The sequence below is a fragment of the Trachurus japonicus genome, chromosome 19, assembly GCF_045865225.1.
Source record: "Trachurus japonicus isolate A0001 chromosome 19, Traja_1.0".
Classification (NCBI taxonomy): domain Eukaryota; kingdom Metazoa; phylum Chordata; class Actinopteri; order Carangiformes; family Carangidae; genus Trachurus; species Trachurus japonicus.
In genome coordinates, this window is record NC_140925.1 from 21,800,087 (window position 1) to 21,818,549 (window position 18,463).

The following is an 18,463-nucleotide window of genomic DNA, read 5'->3' on the forward strand; positions in this document are numbered from 1 at the left end:
GCTGTTATCAGCTGTGGGAGAAGGGTAACTTAACAGCTCTGGGGGCAGGCCGAGGAATTGATTAGATGGACCCTGGGCTGGTGGGAACATCTGAGAGATTGTTGCAGCAACAGAGCTGTGGAAGTGACTGGTGGCAGTGGAGGACTGAGCAGACAGGGGTTCAACAGCTGGAGTTGCAGGGAGTGATGATACCTGAGGCACAGGAAAACAGAATGAGGGTGGAACTAGGAAGTTGTGTTTAATTGCCCTGATAAAGAGAACAATGTGGTGAAGACTAGAGGGAGGGAAGGAGGGAGGGGCCGGGGTTCATATAGCCTACTAATGACACGGCTGGTGGAGTTGATGAGGTGATGAGACTCACCTGTGCAGATAAGTTGGCGGGAGATGAGGAGGTAACAACACCCAGCTCAGATAGACAGATTCACTTTCAGGGAGAAAGAGGACAAACAATTCACATCCAGGCACGAGGGGGAAAGAGAAAAGAGCAGGAAACATTACTAGTCTTATTACTGGTAAACCTAAAGAAAGTGTAGGCCTACCTGAGAGTTTCCTCGCTACATCTTCTCGAAGCACATGCACGCGCACGCAGATAGGCTGGTACACGCGCTTGAGGGGGTGGAGTGGAGTGGAGTGGAGTGGATGGTCCATGGCGTTCACCAGGACGGGACAGCTGGGTGTCACATTTCACAACAGTCCTTATTTATAGGTAGCAAGGTTTCATTCTGTCCTCCAGTAGAGGAGATAGGTGGACTGGTCCCCGACCGAGACACAGCGCGAGCTCCCACTTGACTTTGACTCGAGGACATTTGGATACTTTTTTCAACTATTTCTGCTATTTTGATACCACAAGGTATTTGTCTTATTGATAAGCATGTGCAGTTTGTCCCCAACATATAGGCTATATCATGTGCTGTAGTGTTTGAGTCTGCAGTGTTGCTGTTGGAGGCTATTTGCCTACAAAACAGGCATACGTGGCAGGCAGCGTGCATGCGTGTGTGTGTGTGTAGCTATTTGTGCGTCAGCGCATAAAATTGCCAAATGCACTATAGAGAATATGTCGTGAAACCAGCGGGACTGATGAGTTTGGTGAAGTTTGTAGATAATAACATAATAGCCTGCCAAGTTTTGAGCCAAAACTATTTTACTTGACCAAGAACGTGTCTCACTTTGGGTTTCATCAATCAAATGCGTAAATGTTCAGCAGCAGTAGCCTAAACAAAAAAACATCAAAAACAAGTTGCAATGGGAAATAGGCTACTAATTTGCGGCACAATCGGGGGCGTTATTTCAAAGTAAACCAGTGCATCTTTCCTTTTCCTATCCACTTGGCAACGCACTTGAACATCTCAAGGGTATGTTTAAGTCTCGAAATAAGCAGCGCAGTCAAGAACAGCAGTAGTAAAAGACTGCTGGCCTCCATTTGCACTGTGAAATAAACTTCGTGTTTATGTGGAATCATACATTCACGTGTGTTGGAAAATAAAATCTAACATGATCAGCGTTTATGCCCATCCTGCCCTCACAAGTTCTGTGTGTGAGCATGTGACGCCGCCTTGCGGTTCACTGAAATATGTAGCTAAAAGTTGCAAATTATTAAGTTGGCCGATGTCATCAGCAGTTGCATCTCATTCCAACAGCAGTAGAAAGTGTATTTAGGGTAGCACTTTAGAACAGTAGCCTACACATTTTAGGTGTGGAAGTATCACGTTGACTAGTTGAAATTAGTTTCACCTGTTAGTAGCCTAGTCTATTGCCTGTAGCCTATAGGCCTAACTACACTTAGTTGGATACATAGCGGTAATTCAACCATATGGTGCCAACGTAGTAAAAAAAAAAAAAAAAAAAAAAAAAGAGAGAGAGAGAGGGAGGAGAGGAAAATTACATTTGATGAATAAAACGATAAATCAGATGCAGACTCCCAGCAGCGATGGATGCATCCTGCTTCTTTCCTGCGGCCCGTGAACGCATCGTGTGGTTATAGTATTGCATCACGCGGAAGAAGCCCACTACTACACCAATAGAAAGCGGGAAGCAGCGGGCGGTCAGTGACTAACAACACGGAGGTGCATCAGCTTTTATGTTTTCCTAAACAAATGGTCAACGTTGGTGTCGAGGCAACCGGTGGGCACGTGTCGTGGTTAAACTGATAAACACGAGAAATATCTATATCGGCTCGCGACCCGGTTGGAAAACGTTACCAGTGTAAACCGCTGCTGCACGTGTCCGCCGCCTTCTAACCGGATAAACGGTTAAATCTCCCCGACGTCCACTCCCTTTTGTCTGGCGTTTCCTCGACCTGTCCGCAAAACTACGTGTTGTCCGTCTCCAGGTCAGTATGGTGAGAAATGAGACACGTCTGTTGTGTGTTTGTGTTTGTGTCTGTGTGTTTGTACAGTGAGCACAGACAAAGACACGCTGCCTGTCGGGGTTTGAGCTGCCACGTTGTAGCTGCCTGGTTTGTTTAACTTCGGGGTAACGGGCTGTAATAACTGGTTGTGATGTGTTATGACTCTAAGTTAGACACACAAGAGCCCTAAAATAATATCCTGCATTTTGGTAAATTAACTTGTTGCTTCTTCAGATGAGTTAGAGTTGCGTCTGATAAGAGACCGCTTGGTTAAAAACATTAGTTGTAAGTTAGCTTATCTTGAGTCTTGTTGTCAGTGATGTAAAGATTGTGGATGAAAGCAGGACAGTGTAGCACATTTTCACAAAAGCCCTAAAATAATATCTTAGTGATAGTTTTACACCTGTGTTAGCACGTGTGTTAATTAGCGTCATAACCTACCTGTCTAGTGATGGGATAGGCGGCTGCTTCTTCAGATTAGAGTTAATTTACGTCTGATAAGAGACCGCTCGGTTAAAAACATCAGTTGTAGCTTATCTTGAGTCTTGTTATCAGTGATGTAAATATGGTAGATGAAAGCAGTCCACGTTGTGGCACATTTTCACTAAGTTTCCTCAGAAACTTGTCTGAGCATAGGTTTGGAGATAAAACCTAACCCTTACATTAACTTTAACCACTGGCCTCAGCTTTTTCTAAGTTTGAGACACAACCACCGTCTTGGACATGTTATCCCCACTGAGCTACTTCTCAGATATATGCCTCCAAAGGGAGCCTATGACAGGAACACACACACACACACATATAGGCCTGCACACACACTTTTAAAGGTAATCTTTGAGACTTTATCTTTGACCTGGTATTGCAGCGTCGGTGCACAACCCCGACACCACTGTTCAACTGCATTGCATAGCTGGGTAGTTACGTCTTCCTTCTTTTTCTCCTCCTGTCTTAGATGGAGAAGGAGCCCCTTCCAACTGAAGATTGCAAGACTGAGGTCAACGGATACCCTGATGAGAGCCAGCAGCCTCTGCCGGAGCGTCCAGCTCGAGCAGGATGGAACAGTAAAATAGAGTACTTCTTGGCTCAAGTCGGATTCAGTGTTGGGCTTGGCAATGTGTGGAGGTTCCCATATCTGTGCCATCAGAATGGAGGAGGTGCGTTTGCAATTATTTTCATCCATGTTAGATGGTTATCCCAGGGTAGAGTGCATTAACTTCCAACTTTGTGCCTCCAAATCTGAACGGTACACAACACAACCTAACATTTTGTGCACAGATATATGTAATGATGTGAGGTAAATGATCAAAACTTAGCTCTGTTGCTTTGAAGTCAGATGTTGCAACATCTGGTTCATATCTGTCACCAGAAACAGTGTAAGCTCTCAGAAAATTGGAGAGTAGGTCTGGTTTCAGTGGTTCTTTTTAAACATTTTTTTCTCATTGCCAAAAGTTGAAGTTGATTTTCATTATAAATAACATATTGCTGTGTGGTTCCTGTACTAGACATATCTTCAATACATTACTGTGTTGCAGAGAGCTGTAATCAAAATGACTGAATATTCTGTTGATGTGGAATTGAAAAAAATGGTCAAGCACATTATATCTGTTTCTCTTTTACACCATTTTTGTTGTGATTATCAATTTAAACTGCTCATTTACTAACTTAATTCTGCTCTCCTCTCCTCAGGAGCTTTTCTCCTCCTGTACATATTGCTCATGCTGATCGTGGGCATTCCTTTATTCTTCCTGGAGTTGGCAGCCGGTCAGGCCATTCGACAAGGCAGCATCGGAGTGTGGAGGTACATTTCCCCCAGGCTCGCTGGGATCGGCTATTCCAGCTGTGTGGTAAGATAACAGTTGCTGTATGATTGACACATCGACTTGTATATAGTTTTTGTAGGATGTAACTTTGAGTTGTACTCTGGTGCACCAGACAGACTTTTCCTTTTTTTTTCTCTACAACAACAAACATGTTGCTGGTGTCATATCATGTGTAGGGAGCAAGAGTGCAATTACCCATTTGTTTTATTGTTTTATTATTCTATGTTGAGGTACCAGTTACTCAAATTGCAAAAACTGATGAAGTGAACTGCAGCTAGATGTCAGGACTGATTCCTTGAATCAGTTTTGTTTAACAAAATTGAAGTTCTTTCTTGATAATTCTTTCATATCAGACAAATACTGCATCAATGTTCCAATTTCTTTTGACGAAATATAATATTCCTATTTTGTTCACAGGTGTGTTTCTTTGTGGCTCTCTACTACAATGTGATCCTTGCCTGGAGTCTTTTTTACCTTGGGAACTCGTTCCAGAGCCCTCTACCTTGGAGTCAGTGTCCAGAGCAAGATAATGTAACGGGTAAACACTTAACATAAGAGTCCAATACTGACAAGTCATAAGCAGTTGTTAGATTGTTAATGTACTTACTAAGTGTTATATGTAGGACTACTAAATAATTGTCTTTTCTTCTTTTTACGACAGTGAAAGAATGTGAAAAGAGTTCCCCCACATCGTACTTCTGGTACCGCAAAGCTCTGGATATCACGGACTCAATTGATGACACAGGCTCTTTCAACCCATACATGATCTGCTGTCTTCTGGCAGCATGGACCATTGTTTGTCTGGGAATGTTCAAGGGCATCAAGAGCTCTGTCAAGGTAACTGATCTGTTGCAGCAGCCGGCTTTTCAGGCGTGATGATTTGGCTATCAAGGAAGCAGCGCTGTTAATGTTTAACTCATTTCAGACAATAGAGTTGTGGTTATCAGTAGCTTTAAACACTGGAACTGCTGGACTTGAGGGTTTTCCAGTCAATGGCTAGATGAGTTACTGCTATAGACGTCATGTTTTTAATGACCAATGGGTATAAGTTAAAGCATCTGCATGGTATAATGCATGTGAACCTTGCATGACTCATATTTGCAGAACGAACTTGTGTCTTGGGATAGTGCAGGGGGAGCTCAGTGTGACAGCTCTGTGAGAAATGTCCATTCATTTTGGTTACAAATCTAAATTGGCAATAAGTGAATTTTGATTACTGTGACAGTGTTGACTTTGGAACAAACGCAACACTGAGCACTGACCAACTAAACTGAAGGAGCTCTTGAGAAAAGCCCTCAATTTGTTGTGCTGAAAATGACTGACTCTCTTACAAAATTACATGCCCCCTTTAAGTTGTTTGGATATTTTTAGTTTGCTCAAATCTCATTCATGTGCTTGGCTCTCTGGGTTACTGTGGGTGATGGAATCTCTGGAATGTGCGGCTTAAGTGTTGACCAACCTCAAACAGCAAAATCCACTTTATATGATGATGGTCAGCCAATTCAGTCACTGTAGTTATACAGTATAATGGACAGCACAGCTTTTGGGACAGAAATTCCCTGATTTTTCTATTATGATGACATTTGTATCCAGGTTTACACAACATATTCAAAAATACTCACTGAAATAGACCCAGAGGAGTTTGCTTTTGGTTACGAAAGAGTCTCATAATGTGGATGAATCTACATTACCCCACACTTGTCAATGGGTCCATTTTCGATAAATATATCGTTTTGTCTTTATAGTTATTTTGTTATGATTATTTAGTGGTCGACTCGCCCAGCATTTCCTAGTTTCGGTTTCCCAGACGTTGCCCGGCGGCCAGTGGGTCATGGGAATAACGCCGCCAGATCGCTAGTTGGCATCGTTTATGGTCGGAACTACGACGGTATCTGATCGTCTTTGAGCCTCCGACTTTCATTCTTGATTAATGAAAACATTCTTGGCAAATGCTTTCGCTTTCGTCCGTCCTGCGCTGGTCCAAGAATTTCACCGTGCGTGCGGAGGCTCATGGGAAATGTAGTGTGAAAACACTTTGCTTTCCGAAACTCGTCATAGTCCCTTTAAGGAGTTTATCCTCAGTAGACCAAACATATCAGGAGTGGAACATACGTTTAATTGTTTTGTTGTTTTTTTGTTGTTAATATTTTTGTGTTAAGGAAAATCTAACCCCACTCAGGCTTTCATCAAGTGTTTCATGCAATTACTGGCCTGGGAGCAGCTGGTTTACAGGGACCACATGTTCAATGTGCAACAAGCAGCCGGCTTAGACTTAACCCTCTGGGCCTGTTAAAAAAAACTCCCTTTCAGTACGTTAAGAGATGAGTTAAAACAGTCATGTATATACATATATGTTTATCTAAGATAATTATCAATCTTGCTCACATATTTTCATCCCTATATTAATTTTGGAGCTGCAACATTCTCAGCTATTAGAAGAGTTTGAAGCTTATGAACTAAACTAACTGACCACTGCTAATGCTGTTTGAATTTACTTGTTAATATAAATGTTTCTTTCACACCTCCTAGGTGATGTATTTCTCTTCCATCTTCCCCTACGTTGTCCTGATCTGCTTCCTTGTCCGAGGACTAATGCTGGATGGGGCCTTTGAGGGAATAGCCTACATGTTCTACCCCAAGGTATCCACGGATTAAATGTCTGATTTAGATCAGGAATGTCAGGTGCATGTTTCCTGGATTCACCTGTTCTTTCCTCTGTACCTTTTAGCTGGAAATTTGGGCAGATCTGCAGGTGTGGCGGCAGGCAGCCACACAGGTTTTCTTTGCGCTAGGACTCGGCTTCGGATCCATTATTGCCTACTCATCCTATAATCCCAAAAATAATAACTGCCACCGTGATGCCTTCACTGTCTCTGCTATTAACTTCATGACATCCGTGCTGGCCACTCTGGTGGTTTTTGCAGTGCTCGGCTTCCGTGCCAAAGGCAAAGTCATGGAATGTATAGCCAGGTATGTTTTCGTGAAAAGATCAGTCTGTGCATTTGTTATGTCTGTTTTTGACATTACTGTGGGTTAATGCATGGTGTGAAATGAGTAATTGTTTGGCCTATGAGGGCCTATGTAATGTAAAATATTTTTGCATCTTGTTGTGTATATAAATGATGAGGATGTGATTTAAGCTGGGATCACTGCCTAACCAGCATGCTTCCTAAATCTAGAGAATATGACACAGGCTGAGGCCTTCTCTTCATATAGGATGTTCACACACTGTACATTTTGTCAAAAAATAGATGCTAACATTAAATGTTTGCAATTTTGATAATACATTTTGATAATAAATTGCTTAATTGTGCAGCCATACGTGTCAGTATATGATCAGATAAATAATGTAGTAATGTATGTTATTGAATGATTATGTTCATGATTGTTCTTGTGTCTTGTTCTCAGTAATGTAAAGGAGCTGTCGGTGCAGTTTCACAGTGGTAATGTGGAGGAAAACTTGATGCCAAACTTCAACTACTCAGATCCCAGTTCTGTGCTTGTAGAGGATTACAGAGCCTGGTTTAAACAGTATGGAAAAATCATCCCAGGAAATTTGACAGACTGTGACCAAGAAAAAGAGATGCAGAAGGTAAGGACTGACTTTTTGGACTAATGTGAATAAAACGTATGCACTTATTTTGTGTGCAGCTGTACGTGTAAACTAAAGCTGCTTCTCTTGTTTGTGTTCAGGGCGTGGAGGGCACAGGCCTGGCTTTTATTGCCTTCACAGAGGCCATGTCACTTCTACCTGGCAGCCCTTTTTGGTCAGCGCTTTTCTTCCTCATGTTGCTCAACTTGGGACTTAGCACCATGTTTGGCACCATGGAGGGCATCCTGGCCCCCCTTACAGACCGCTTCAAGACTCTGGCCAACAACAAGACCAAACTCACAAGTAAATTCCTGTTCTGCCTTAAATCATTTTTTGTTGAGTAGTGTTGATTACAATATGGCATGTACAGATACATATTATCAGAGTATTTTTTATATTTCCCAGTTAATGCAACTAAACAGCATGGCCTGACCTCACCACCCTGTTGAGATGGATTACCCCAGTATTAAACTGAACCCAGTGCTAAATTATTACAATGCAATAAATAAGCTTGGTCATTATCTGCTCTCTGTCCTGGAAAAATAAAAGGAAATTGATTTCCTATTGCTACATAAGTATCCCAACAACTAGATTAAGACATGAATTATGATGCATTTTTGTCATTCCTAACCCAGAAGAGGACTTCCTCAGAGCCAGTGTGTGTGAGGGACTCTATCATGCTACAACTCCATGACGCACACACACAGAGACCTTGCTATTGGTGATATTAGAAGAGAGAACTAAATGTTTAAAATTGTGACATTTTGTCACTACATGTGCAACAGGTCTTTTGGGTAGAAGGGTAGAAACATCAGCAATCTAACTCCTCCTGGAACATTTTGCATGTAAGCAGCCTGGAGCACACACATTAAATTATACAGATGTGGGTGAATGATTAGGAATAACCATTAGAGATTTGTTCAAAACAGTCTGCTTCTCCAGAATGTTAAACTTAATGGTTTTTAACAAAATAACAAAATGAACTGAGAGCACAGTTAAAATGTCAATGATACCCATTCCAACTACACACCAGCTACTACTAAAGATGATTGTTGCCGACCATCTCTCCCTTGTGATTACATAATGGTTCTTTGAGAAACTTGTTTGTCTGACTCGTCTGCTCTGTTTCAGTTTTCAGTTCGATCATTGGCTTCGTGATTGGCCTGCTCTTCACTCAGCGATGTGGAAACTACTTTGTGATGATGTTTGATGATTACTCTGCCACCCTGCCCCTCATTATCGTGGTGGTTTTTGAGACCTTCAGTGTGGCTTGGCTTTATGGAGCAGATAGGTGAGGCCTGTTTAAGGCTGTGGGTATTACTCCATGTAAATGTAAACTAATCAATTATGTTCACTCATACTCTGAAAGTTAACCACTCTCTGTTTCTGAAGGTTCCTTGACGACATTGAGGGAATGCTGGGCTGGCGCCCCAGTGTAGTGTACAAGTACCTATGGAAATACATTTGCCTTATTGCGATGCTGGTGTTGCTCTTAGCCACCGCTATTCGCATGTTCATCAAACGTCCCACTTACATGGCATGGAACCAAGAATTGGTAAGGAGAGCTCTAGTAAAGAGAAACAGTACTACATTGACACAGAGCTGTTTGAGATGGGATGCTGCATTGTTGCATTATGTTTCTGTTAGTGGGTTTGTTTATTTTTCACAGCTACCCCAAAGTACAAGAGCTTTATGAAGTGCAGCTCTGTTTTTGCCTGCATGTAAACAATATGAAAGGGATTCAAATAAAATAATTCCTAATGAATAATCCTGATTTTTTCTTTCTCAGGCCTCAGAGGAGCACCTGCCGTACCCTGGCTGGGCTCTGGCAGTTCTGGCTGCATTGATCATATTTGCCATGATGCCCGTCCCAGTGGCCTTGGTCCACGCCATTCTGCAAGAAAGGACAAAGCAAACATCCAGAGATACAGAAAATGGTCAGTACAGCATAGTTAGCACTGATGACAAGTGTGATACTCCCATGACTGATATGACAGACCTGGATGTAAGGAACGGGATCTCTGCCTAAACGCTGGAGTTGTGATATTACAGTGTGGGCAATGTCCTGCAATTACCAAAATTTCAGTTGGCCATTTCGAGATTCTTATTTCCCTCGTTAGTGCTGATCAGGCACACAGAGCGAAAGCAGCATTCACTTTTTTAAATATTTAAAAACTTTTATACCTAACTTAAGTGCAAACTAGGCCACATGATATTGTTTTTTAATACCACTGTTACAACTTTTGAAAAGTGTGTATTATAGGAAAATATGGAACAAATGATTTATTTCAATATGATTATGAATTTGCAACAAAGTTGTTCTAGAGTCCAAATGAGCAAAAACAATACAAACAGTATTGAAATCATGACAAATCTAAGCATGTGAATGTGTGATGAAGTGAATTTCCTATTTATCAGCATTCAGTTTTCCTAAACCAGCAACCTTCACTCCTCTTTTTATCATAGATAGACTTGGACATTAAATGGTATAAAAATTTAGTATCATGGTTTAAGTGACCAAAACAATCATGGTTATCAAAATTATCACAGTGTTTAAATGCACTGAAAGTGTTAAAAAAGACAGAACACAACATTAAATCATTTACACAGTGAATGTTTGCATGTAAACATTGTCATAAGGGACCAGTATTTTTACTGTTTTCATGCTCCATGTTCATTCTTTTCTGCGTGCTGCAACCTGTCACCTTCCCACCATGTTGCTGTTCAGTCAGAAACACTGTCTACACTATGCTTTGGGATGAAACCATACTCCAACCCTAAAAAAGCAGTACTAAAGTTTGTACTCTTGAGTGTGAGCTCTGTCATCATGCAACACCGCTCCAAACAGGTAGACAAAGTTGACTGAAGGAGTCAGTCACTCCACCACTCAGTAGGTTTATTCACTATTATAAATCTGCTTATACTCATCAACTTTTGTTAAAAAAGGGCAATGGAAGACAGATTTCAGAGTGCCATCTATGTCACATCTGACATGTGGACTTGTATGTATTGATATTCTTTTCTCAACATCTCTTTTCACAATTGTCTGATTTAGGTAGAATAAAAAAGATGAGCAGGAATTAAAGCAGGACAGCCATGGCATCACTGTACTTGTATGAGTGCACATGGCCCCGACAGACACAGGGCCAACACTGCACCAGTAGCTGTTTCTGATGTCAAGTCCAGGAATAATAAGGAGTACCAGGGAGTGAGGGAAAATTGTGCTAAAGGTAATACAGCTTTTATACTAATTCGCAACACATTTGCCTCAAAACTAAGAATCTTTAGTTACTTCTGCTACTTCTGCGACTTAAAGGTTTGTGAGACTGTTACACCACAACGAAAGAAGGAAGTCGGGTATGTCGAAAAAGTACAACTGTTAGGTACAGTATCAATGCTGCACGCAACCCAGAGACTATCTGACAACGTTTACAGCTCAACACAACTGAGCCCTGACTCACTGTCAGTCCTACAGTTTCAGGTTATAACTAAACATATTCAGGTGGAATTTATAGCTATTCATGTCACACTACAAATGTTTGTCAGCATTATATTTTCAAACTTGAAATGCAACAGCTGGTGTACAGTATCTAAGCATTGGAAGTTTTTCTTTTTAAAACGGTGATTGTCCAAAAAAAAGTGTCAAGTTAGAGTCTGAATATCATTGTTTATTTCTGTGATGTCAAACATCATCAGCAAATAGTGCTGTAAAAATACAGGAGCAAGGACTGTTGGCAACCTGCAGCTTTTTGTTGTTGCATCTTGCTGAACTGGTTGGTTAACAGCACAGTACAAATCCTGAGGGGAAGTCAAAGTTGTCATGTATATATGTATATAGCACATGGTAATTGTGAATAAATGTTTTAGAAATTTGCACACCAGTTTGTACATCAAATTTGCATGAACTGTTATGTTTTTCCGTTAAGCTTGGCTTCAGGAGGAGAATTAGGTGCATGTTTAAAGGGCTTTACAAAGTCTGTGACCAGACAAAGTACTACTTCATCTAAGATGTATCAATGGTCTTGCTTTTGGAAAGCTATTTTGTATAAGCAAGTCCTCGATATCATCTGTTTGTAGTAGCCATGTTTCTGAAGTTTAAGGCGTGGGTTTTTACATTCTCAGAGGGTTGCTATCAAAGTCAATTGATCTTATGAACTTGAATGCTGTTGAATGTAACTTTATCAATTCTAAGTGGCCTTCAGATGTCGTGTGGCTGAACAAAATGTTAAAAGCATTCCAGCATCTGTTGTTAATGAAAAACATTGCTTTTGTCCGATTCATTTTTTTTTTTTTTTAATGTAAGTAGTTTGTCTGTATAAATTTTTTAAGAAAATGTAATATAATGCTGTTTGTATGTAATATATTGCCATCCTTTTATTAAAAAATTACAGCACAGTCCAATCCTTTTGTGTTTGAGGTTAAAACTGAAACTTTGATGCTGCCGGAAGAAAGTCATGACCACTGACCTAGGACACACTTTACTTGATTTATTTATTTTGCACATTGAACCCAAACTGAACTGTAATTCATGCAAGCACTTAGTTTTACTAAGGAAACAGTAAACTCACACCTGTAGAAACTGTAGTGAAACTAACTTTTGAAATGAGCCTGGCTGTTTCTTAATTGGTGGTTTCAATTCAGTGACTTGAGAGGATAAAGGTTGTGTGTATTGGCTCTCTTTTTCTATAAGGCCTGCTCAAAAGCCTCCAGTATATACGGTGCTCCACCATACGCTCTGACCTGCCCAGTGTTGTGCAGGTGCTACTTTTGCTGCCAAAACATTTCTCACAGTTCTTGTTGAGGCATGCACTCAAGAAGACAAACATAGGATGTGCTGTGAAGTCTGACACTGAGATGTCAGCAGTAGATTCTTAAAGTCTTGTATGTTGTGAGGTGGGTGGGTTCTGCAGATCAGACTTGTTTGTGCAGCACATCCCGCAGATGTTTGATTGGATTGAGATCAGGGGAATTTGGAGGCCCCTCTTGAACTTTGTGTGCTCCTCAGACTTTCCCTCAACTACTTTTCCGGTATAGCAGGTTGCATGACTGCAGGTAGACGCCTCTACCATCAGGGAGTACTGTTTCCATGAAAGCGTTGTACCTGACCTGCAGCCATTTTTAGGTAGGTAGTGTGTGTCAAAGTAACATCAACCATAATCTATTTTCCTATAGGGCTCCCTGATGCCATCTCTTTCCCTGGTAAGCGACACACACCCCAGTGCTGCATAAGGTGTTTATTGTACAGGTTGTAACTTGATCAGCTCTCATGGCTGGAAGCTGATATTAGTTTCAGTCTTGATGTGTCTGTAAAAGGTTGTTTGTGGAACCAGTGCAGGTGGCCTGATATATAATGTCCAAGGCTATCACAACCCAAAACAGCTGATCTAATGTGGCTCTAAAACAGTTTGACTGCTTTCTACAGTGCATCTGTTTTCCTCATCTCAGACCTTGAACAGTGTGAGTGTCCTTGCAGACCATGGGAGCAGAGCACACACACCTCTTACTCAACAAGTTTCAAAGCAGCCAACTCAAATATCAGACTCTTGGTGTTTAAACAATGTGTTTCTCCTGCCAGATTGTTCATTAACATTTAAGAACTGAGAGTATATTTAATAATAGTTTATATCAGCTACACTGTGTTGGAGTGCTCTGTCGCCAGAACTTACAAAGTTCTGTCTATACATAAGATTGAAGCAGCAGTAGATTTGTGTCGGCAGGGAGCTCTGCTGCTCTTGTGTTAGCACACCTAGAGGCAGAAAAAGCTACCACAGTAGGTGTCGGACATTTCATTCTTGTCTTTTTTACATCAGATATTTTCCCCCTTATGTCACATCTCTTATTGTCCTTTAGAGGACCTAAATGATTTTATCAGAAAACAACCAGTTCTCCTTTTTTTATTCCAGTTTCAAGGTCAGATTTGTCTGTTATTTAAATAAAATTAAAAAAAATACACAAACAGTTAGTATTAACATCAGTGGTTACATTGATAGTCAAAGGCCAATGAACAACTGTTCTAAGACCCCTCTACCTTTTCACCTTTATCACTAACTTCAGGTCAGCTGACATGTTCATATTATACTATGTCTAACAGTGACGCCTGTATTTTCTTTTTAAAGATCTTGACAGGAAGTACTTTGCACTGCATAATCTGTGGACTCCTTACCCTTGTTAATTTAATTGCTGTTTATTATAATTATATTTTTTAATTGCATGTAAATCATTTTCTGTTTCTCTGATATTTGAATGTCTCAAATTATTGATCAAGAAACAAATCCAAGGTCATACTTTTAAAAAACTTTCAGAACATCGTTCCTGAGCAGCACATGTCAAAGGAAAGTCTTTCTCCTTTGTTAAGACGACATTGTCCGTTGAAACACAGTCACCTTCGCCAGCTTGTGTGTTTGTGTGGAAGACTACTCACAGGTGTCCCATAGGAAACACAATGTGTCAGGGGAGTGTAGTTGTCTTGGATGCGGTATCATTTGACTCAGCCAGAGGCAGAGAGCACAGGACCAACACCCGGCAGAAAGACAAAATCCTCGCTTTGACCTCAGGTAAACACAACTGATAAAATCTATTTCAAATGTTGCAACTTGTTTAATATGAATATGTTTGTTTATGTGTGATAGCAAGGTTGTTTAATGGTCTCAGCGGGGGGCTCTTTTTAGAGCAGGACTAGGTTCAGGTCACATACTGTACATCTGTACTTATAGTCTTATAGACTGTACAGTATAAAACTGCTATATTGATTTGACGCTGACCCACTTTGATATTCACATGTGGTGGCCTCAATACATTAGTAATGAGTTCTGTTAACAAACTGCAGAAAGTGTAAGTTACTGTCTAAATATGCAGAGAACAGATAAGAGATAAATTTTTTTGTTTTCATGTTTTCTTCTGGTTACTTTTTTTTATAATTGCAGGTGCAGTGGTGGATGAGCCACATGGCAGCTCTGGCAGCTCTGTGCCTGCTGCTGGTGTTTCCACTGAGCAGCTCCCAGAGCACCCTGCAGTCTGAGCAGGAGATCAATGCCCATCAGGCCCCGGCAGCCCCGGCTCCTCCTCCTGCTCCTCCTGCTCCTCCTGCTGCTCCTCCTGCTGCTGCTGCACACATCAGGGACCTTTTCAGCCAGGAGGAGAGCACTCACTTAAATGCAATGCGAAAATGTAAGTAATTACATGCAAAGTGTGCAGACTGAATCTTAGACGAGCTTAAAAACAACAGGGATGCTCCATAAAGATACTTGTGAAGTTGAAATTTGTGGAGGAACAGTGATGACGCTCATGCTGCTTGTGTTAGTCATTTGTTTGTGCTTCCACAGACGGCCGTGTTGACAAAGATAATGCCAAAGTTGGCCTGTTCATCGCTGCTGCCATGGGAACCTTTGCTCTGATGGCTGCAGTTTATTGTATCTACAACAAGTTCTACACCAAACAGCAGTACCTGCACACCCAGCTGAACAATGACCCAGGTATATTCTTTTTTTTTTATTAAAAATGCTGAGTCAGTTTTACACTTGAGGAAATTGTGTGGTAGGCTTCTGTCAGACGTCTGTTTTTGAATGGACTTGAACAGTATAAGAATTTTTTTCTGTTTTTGTGTAATGTAAAATCACATGTGCCTACTCCATTCATTGGCAACACAATAGAGAAAGTTATCAACTGAAAGAAAACTGAAAAATAATCACAAACTTCTCTCACTGAGTGACTAGTGAAGCTGCAATGAAATACAAGTGGGGCTGAAACAGTTGACTGCCATATTTTTATTTAAAATATTTGAAAGTACATTGTCCAAACTAAAGCAGCAGAATTATATTGTTAGGTAACAAGTCACAATATATCATCATAAATAAAGTGTTGCTCAGCCTGCCTCCTATCCTCCCAATGGAAGGAAACATGTCTGTTTAGTTCCCAAAATACCAAACAGGCAAAAATTACAATATCATCATTTTTCTGAGAAAATGTAATGCCAAAATTTCTTCTGCTGCTAAAATCATGATTCATATGTCTCAGTATACTCGCAATATGATTTTCTTTGCATATCATTCAGCCCTAGATAGAAACTATTTGCTGATGCACAAACAGACTTCCACCCAGAGAAAAGTGGACTCATCAACATTTCAGCTTTCTCCTCTCTTGTCTCTTGGGCATCATTTATTGTAAAGCAACACAGGCCCAGTCGGGTTATTAAACACACCTCCTATACTGTGCTTATTGGCCTTGTGCAGCATGATTTCTCAGGACTGGAGCACTGTCGGCTGGCTGCCATTTGAAGGCACTAATAAATGATGTTGCGTGCTGTGATTTTAATAACACACCAGCGAAGGTGTGTACACAGTAGAGACGTATGAGTGATGTCTTGTGCTCTTTCCTGTGAGTTAATGTTTTGCATCGACAGGAAACATTGACAGGTTTGAAATGAATTTTCTCCCCTTTCTGTCTGCAGACTTGACCACAGACCCCATGGACCCTCCTCCTGTGTTTTTTCACGCCTCTGCCGACTCCAGCGCAGTAGATGTGAGGAGAGCTGGTTATGGCTCACTGTCAGACACTCCATCCATCATCTCTGTCCCACCCAGCCTGTCCCCCCCTCCCTCTGCCATGCCCTTCCCTCCCCTCTTCCTCTCCTCTCACTCTCTGAGAACCATATCAGCTAAGGATCTGGAGAAGAGCTACATCTGATGCTGAAAGCTTGGTTATTAGCCTGACATCAAGCAGAAGTAGTTGATATTTGAACATGCATGTTGTTTATTAGTGTGACTGCTGAAGCAGTCACACTATTGTTCTTCTGTTTGGCCATTTTCTTCCGCCTTTTTACGGTCTTCTTCTAGTCCTTCATACTTTGTGCTATTTCAACAATTCATATATCAAAACGTGCAGCTTTTTTTGAACTTTATCGGCATTACTTTTCTCTTTTTAACTATTTATACTTTTTCAAATATTTAACTTTTTCACAAAAAATCTCACATTCATCAAAGTCTCAACCTCTCTTCATCACAACTCTACTGTAGTGTAGGGGTTAGGGTAACTGCCTGCCAACCCTAAGGTCACTGGTTCGAATCCAAGGGAAGAATTCTTGTTATGTTATGTTCAATTCTGCTCTCCTCCCCCGCCTTCAATTGGTTACAGGTGTTTGTTATCTCCTTGATTACTCATACCAGTTTGCAGCACATCATCACATTACAATGAATGACAACAGTTTTGAAAGCAGTATGCTCTCTGTAGCCGAGTGGCAGAGTAAAGGTTTAGTGATCATATGGTCATGGGTTCGATTCCTGCCTCAGTCTTTTCACTTCATTGCTTGACTTTTGATTCCAATTATTCAGCTGTCATTGGACAGTCTTTGATTCCTCATAGTATAAAGCTCATTGTAACTCAGGTTATCTGTGGCCATATGGTTAGTGTGTTAGGTGTTGTGCTATTTCAACAATTCATATATCAAAACGTGCAGCTTTTTTTGAACTTTATCGGCATTACTTTTCTCTTTTTAACTATTTATACTTTTTCAAATATTTAACTTTTTCTGCAAATTAAACTCTAGACAAATTATTTTCTCCAGTTTTGTAGCCACACTTGTCTTCTGGCTAAAATTCTGGTCAAAAATGCAAAGAGACTTAGATAATAATTTTAAATATTTTTTAAATGCAGCCAGGGAGCTCTCTGCTCTCATTCAGCCCAATGCTGAGAATTCTCCACAACTCTGTCTGAAACATGCTTATGTCTGTGCTCTCTGTGGCGAAGTGGCAGAGTAAAGGTTTATTGATCATGAGGTCATGGGTTCGATTCCTTACTTTTTTTTTTTTAAGCAGAAGCCAGTGATCCTCTTATCAAAGGTTTTCTTTACCCCTCACATACTGTCTCTGTCTGTAGCCTAGTGGTTAGCTTGCTGGTCTGGAGACCTGAAGGTTGCTGGTTCAAATCTTGCCTCAACAACAATTATAGTGAATTATTTTCCCAGTTGTCCTCTGTTGACTTCTGATAACTTGCTTCATGTTGAAACTGTCATTCAAGCTTGACTCTCAAGCTTTCTTGATGTCAGAGTGAGACAGTGTGCAGATCATTAACAGACAACAGTCTCTGCAACTGTGTGTGCACTGTGGCCTAGAGGCAGAGTGGAAGTCTAATGACCATGAGGTTGTGGGTTTGATTCTGACCTTGGTCAAACATTTGTATGGTGATCACTGCTTGCACTATTTGCTAATTCTGCAACAGCGTTCAGTTGCTATCAGCAGTCACACCATTTCCATTCTTGGAAATGCTTTTTCTAGTTGTTTTCTATCATTTTGGTGGGCAGGTTTAAATCTGATGAATGGGCACAAACATACAATCTGGAGGAGAGTAGAAGAAACTTTTAGCAGTAGTATCACATCCACTTACTGCAACTGCTCTGTCAGTTACTGTCGCTGACCTCCTGACCTAAAGCCCTCTCACTGCCCACAAACACCACAGTTTTCCACCACTGTATGTATGAGCTGTAGTCATTTTTACTGTGTGTTTGTACAGTCACAATTCAAATCTCCACACTTTATCTAATCCTGTCTGTCCTGTTGTTAGTCATCCAGCATGGTATCACAAAATAAAACAGTCCAGTGACTAAATAAATGCTAATTTATGCTTTACACTATCAAAGTACAGTTCAAATTGAGGTGTAACTGATTATTTTGGCAAAACTCACTGTCCAAATCCAACATCTTGCTCCATGTA

The 18,463-nt window shown here is 40.8% G+C and overlaps 2 protein-coding genes across 2 annotated transcripts; both read left to right on the top strand.

Annotated features, from left to right (window-relative positions):
- The first annotated feature begins 2,106 nt into the window (after positions 1-2,106).
- On the top strand, positions 2,107-9,855 carry LOC146967979 (sodium-dependent neutral amino acid transporter B(0)AT2-like). Its single transcript, XM_085761059.1, has 12 exons — positions 2,107-2,329; positions 3,300-3,501; positions 4,034-4,191; positions 4,585-4,705; positions 4,829-5,004; positions 6,697-6,807; positions 6,896-7,137; positions 7,576-7,759; positions 7,861-8,062; positions 8,891-9,050; positions 9,152-9,314; positions 9,549-9,855. The coding sequence occupies exons 2-12, from the start codon at positions 3,300-3,302 to the stop codon at positions 9,786-9,788; spliced, it is 1,959 nt and encodes a 652-aa protein (XP_085617185.1). The 5' UTR covers positions 2,107-2,329; the 3' UTR covers positions 9,789-9,855.
- A 4,160-nt stretch (positions 9,856-14,015) lies between these two features.
- LOC146967980 (uncharacterized) lies at positions 14,016-16,463 on the top strand. Its single transcript, XM_085762291.1, has 5 exons — positions 14,016-14,313; positions 14,586-14,590; positions 14,683-14,926; positions 15,082-15,231; positions 16,206-16,463. The coding sequence occupies exons 1-5, from the start codon at positions 14,202-14,204 to the stop codon at positions 16,439-16,441; spliced, it is 747 nt and encodes a 248-aa protein (XP_085618417.1). The 5' UTR covers positions 14,016-14,201; the 3' UTR covers positions 16,442-16,463.
- Positions 16,464-18,463: the final 2,000 nt, after the last annotated feature.